This window comes from Pteropus alecto, unplaced genomic scaffold, assembly GCF_000325575.1.
Source record: "Pteropus alecto unplaced genomic scaffold, ASM32557v1 scaffold94, whole genome shotgun sequence".
Taxonomy (NCBI): domain Eukaryota; kingdom Metazoa; phylum Chordata; class Mammalia; order Chiroptera; family Pteropodidae; genus Pteropus; species Pteropus alecto.
The window spans coordinates 3,243,701-3,248,102 of record NW_006437736.1 but is presented as its reverse complement, the minus strand read 5'-3'; the positions used below and the strand labels follow the sequence as shown (position 1 = coordinate 3,248,102).

The following is a 4,402-nucleotide window of genomic DNA, read 5'->3' as shown; positions in this document are numbered from 1 at the left end:
AACAACTAATAAATTTAAAAAAAATTTTTATGGATACTTAAAGGAATATAAAAAGACCCTAGTTTAGATGAAACTTATTTAATTGCTGCATTTTACTAACAAAGCAGGAGAAACATTTAAACAACTTGTAGATTTAAATAATTTTAAACATTAACTCCTATTTTTATAAAGAAGGTCCAATAAATTACAATGCCATAGACTCTTAGAGATCACTAGCTTGCTTGCCATTCTAAGAATCAAGAGCTTACTTGTTTCTTTTCCATTTCAATAGAAAAAGAAAATTAAACTAGGCAGATAAAAAAAAAGTTTTAGAAGTATAGTGATGGGAGAAAATGAGCTTCTCCTATATGGTCATTCTCTCCAAGTACTGAAGCTCATGGGGAGTTCCACTTGGAGCTCCGTCTCTGGTGCCTAGGCCCGACACATTTGCAGTTGTTGCCAGTTTCAGATGTAGTAGAAAATAAAGCTCAACTTCTCATGCTTTCTAGGGACAACTACTAGAGTAACTTTGATTCTTCTCTATTAACCCAGGGACAGAGTGCCAAGAGTGGGAACCAGATGAATGGATAATCTTAGATAAAATGCCAAGGCAATTACAGCTCTAGACAAAAGGACATCAACTGAAGCAGAGGACTATCAGAAAAAACCGTTATTCCTATCCACTAGAACTCCAGTACTCTGCAAAAATGTTTTCTTCCATTGTGCTACCACAAGTGGAACCACCACACAGATCTGCCTGGCTTCTCTCTTCCACTCTTAAAGGGATGCTGACTCTGTCTCATCTCCTGTTAGAACTGATAATGGAGTAAGTGTAGAAATTCAGTTGCTTTCCCTTACCACTCACCTGGGGTGGGAATAGCATTGTGAGTGGGCGAGGCAGCCAACCCCAGGTGACTCCCTGAGACTGGCAAGGCATTGCTCACAGAGGATGAAGTCAGCTGCTCCATCCCCACTGGACTCAAGTTCATTTCATTCATCCTAAGAAAGAGCACACGTGACTAGTTATGCAAAGAATTACGCAGTGACTCCATTTAAAGTAGTAAAGAAACTAAAACAATGGGGGTGGGCAAATAGGACTCAACCGACTATTATTTCATTTTTATGCTCACAGCTCTGAGACAGCTAGTGTCATATTCTTTCTACTGATAAGGAAACTGGGATTCAGAGATGGTAACTAACTCAGTCAATATCATATAGCAGAAATAGGATTTAACTCAGGTGTGCCTTGTTCCAAACTCTATGCACACCACCTAAAGCAAAGTTCGCAATCCTTAGAGGACACTGGCAATGAGTTTGTTTTTTTACATCACCCAAGTTTTTTCTTTCAAAATATTTGCTTTCTCCAACTGGATTATTATTTATAAAACCAGGACTTTTATAGGCAGTTTGTTTTAATCTGCTCAAAGAATATTTGCTAATTCTTTTTACTAGGAGTTAAAGTGATACTGGGTCTGAATTAGATTATCAGTGGTGTGAAGGACATTTTCTCATGGATAAGCATTTTACTGAAATTCTGTATCAAAATCTTAATAATTAATTATCTTAATAATATCCTCCACATACTGAGATTATGTAAGTTTTGCAGATATTTTAAAAAATTACTTCATATTTCCCACCAAATCTTCAAAATGAGGTAGATAAGGAAACAGGCTCATAAAGGTCATGTCATACTTCCCAAATCACACAGTAATTAAGTGGAAGAGCACAGATCATGCTGCAAAATATTGCCAAAAAGTTTTTCAATATACCAACTTTTTTTCATCTACAGACCATTTTTGGCAGGCCGAAGGATTTGAGAATCGCCTTCTCTGTGCAATCCATCTTGCATCGGCATTAGGAATGTCATTAGAATAAGAGTAATACTGATTTAAACAAGACGTTATTGGAGATTATCAATAAGTATTAGCTTCTATAACAGAATTTACAGACTGCCCATATTATAAACATTATAATTTCAAGAGGCTAGCCAATAGGCTATCTAAGGCCACAAATGACCTCCAATGCTTATAGGATCACAGTAATGCATGTTCTTCTGTGTGTGCCTATACATGGGAGGGGTTCGAAAGGGGAATCAAATGCTTGAGCCATAAAAGCAAATCTAAATAGGCTTTTAATTCTGGCCAATGGCAATATCAGCTACCAATCAACCTAATATAATACCTAACACTTATTACTCCCTTACTATATGTGTTAGGCACAGAACCAAGTGATTTACATGTAATTATCTCACTTAATCTTTATAACTACTGTGAGGTAGGTACTATTTGTGATTCTATTTTGGAAATGAGGAAACAGACTCAGAGACCCTAAGAAACTTAATCCAAGATTACATAACTAGTTGAGTGGCAGATGTGGGATTTAAATTCAGGTCTACCTGATTTTAACACAAGCTCTTAACTACAATTAGAAAAAAACAATTACAAGCAAAAAACCATTTTGCCTTTCCTATACAGTAGGATCTGTGTATTTATATAGTGGGGTATGCTTAAAGTCCCACATAGACCTGTTCCTGGATTATTCTATACCCACAGGCTTCAACCTTGTCCCTGGACAGGTATTTCAAGAAACTAAGCTCCCAGACATTAAAGTATACAAGGCCAACTGAGTACAGTATCTTCTATAGAGCAGGTATTCTGAAATGAAGACTAGATGGAGCAGTGCAAGCTTATCCTTACTATAAAGATAACCAGAAGCACATGACAAATGAGGTACATCAGATGTAGGACAGCACCTTTATAACAATAATTACGCTATAAAAGAATGCGAAAAAAAAATCCTATAGCCTAAAGAAACCATAGCTACCTTAATTTTGAAAGTTTCTGGGCTTGAGCTTGTTTTTAAAACATTTTTCCTGTAACTTTTTATACTATAAACAGAATTTTTAGTCAAAACTCACTGGAGCAGTAAGGACCTACAACAAATTGGTTACAATAATTTTTTAAAGTACAATTAAAAATCTGTACCTTCAAATCCCATTCTGAAAATTCCTGAATATTAATAATCTGTGTACTAATCTTGAGATAAAAATCAAAATGGTGTTTCTAGGTTGACTTCTAGGCCTTCTCAAACCAGTTCAAACCAGAGTTTGATGTGAGAGGCTCAGCAGATTTCTGCTGTTGTCACCAAAATGTGATGACTTCAGCAGCCATAAACCAAAGGTAACTAGTATCCCACAGAGAGAAAGCGGAGGAAGGGAATTTATGGTATGACCCTTATAAGACTCTCATTCTAAAGTGCAATTCTATCCTATCTACCTTTCTCATACGGGATTATAGGACGAAATCTTGGGAGAAAGGCCCGAAGCAAGATACCATCCCTACTCATTCCTCATAAAATCATTTTCTTCATACTTCTACAGCTAATGTGTGTGTCTCTAATTGACATATGTATGAACCATTTACCAGTTGCTCTTATAACTTTACTTAGAATGACATATAAGAAGCTAAATAAAATGCAGTCACTTTACAAAATGCATTAGGCAGTTTCAATAATTTTAACGAATCGTTTTATCTTCTGTATCCTAAACACAGAGCCTATGAAAGCACCCTAAAAGACCAGCCAAATATAACTATTTCTGTACTACCCTGGCATGGTAGCATAAAATACCACACTTTAAACATTAGCATGAAGCTTGTAGAATTAAGAACTTAATTTCCCCACATTACCATAGAGCCAGACAAATCAGCAAAATGCAAGGTGATCCATGGTGATGAGCTAAAAGATACACTTTGGAACTCAGATAAAGATACTATTAAACGCTCAAATAACTCAAAGGCACAGGATAAAAGTGTCAACGAGCCAACAATCGATGTATGGCTATTTGTAACTATCCACACCTGTAGTAAATTAGATAGAATGAGAGTATATTCAACACAACACTAGTTTCTGGAATTCTTGTTCACTATGGGACACAAATCCATTTGCAAGTCGCACCTGTAACCTTCCCAGTAGCAGTAATCAAAAGCACTCTGAACTCTCGTGTGCCAGACGTCTTCCAAAGACGTCGTCACCAGCGCTAAACCAACCTCACTACTTACCTGTGATGCATCTGCTTGGAGCCAAGTGTCAGAAAAAAGAGCACAGGAGTGGCGGGGAACCAGCATCAGGGTTTCCGTTCCGGGGTCACGTGCTACCGCATCTTGCTTACAACCGCTGCACCACTCGTCTCCGGGGCCGCCCGGGGCCGCCCAACTTCTTCCGAAGGCCGACGGCCGCGCACCCCGCCGCGAGGTGGGACATGCCGAGGGACACCCCGGGCTTTTCCTCCAGAGGCTTCGGGGGGGTGGTGCTGCCCAACCTGGGGGGAAGGACAAGGGCGGTCACCAAAACACGGGGAGGATGAAGTCCCCGTCCCCTCGCCGACTCGACCCCCCGCCGGCATGGGGCCCGCAGCGCCCCTGCG

At 39.1% G+C, this 4,402-nt stretch overlaps 1 protein-coding gene across 7 annotated transcripts in view; it reads right to left on the bottom strand.

Annotated features, from left to right (window-relative positions):
* Positions 1 to 4,344, bottom strand: part of PRDM4 (PR/SET domain 4) — a 24,510-nt gene extending 20,166 nt beyond the window's left edge. For 4 of the 7 annotated variants that reach the window (XR_003047075.1, XR_003047076.1, XR_003047077.1 and 1 more), the window contains exons 1-2: positions 4,038 to 4,342; positions 845 to 978 (exon numbers count right to left, since the gene is read on the bottom strand). Coding sequence is in view for 2 of the 7 variants with exons in the window: in XM_015591568.2 (XP_015447054.1) it covers positions 845 to 978; positions 4,038 to 4,048 (145 nt within the window). In the remaining 5 variants the exon portion in view is untranslated. Of the gene's footprint in view, positions 1 to 844; positions 979 to 4,037 lie in introns of all 7 variants that reach the window. The other 3 variants (XR_003047078.1, XM_025048662.1, XR_003047079.1) reach the window with 2 other exon arrangements.
* Positions 4,345 to 4,402: the final 58 nt, after the last annotated feature.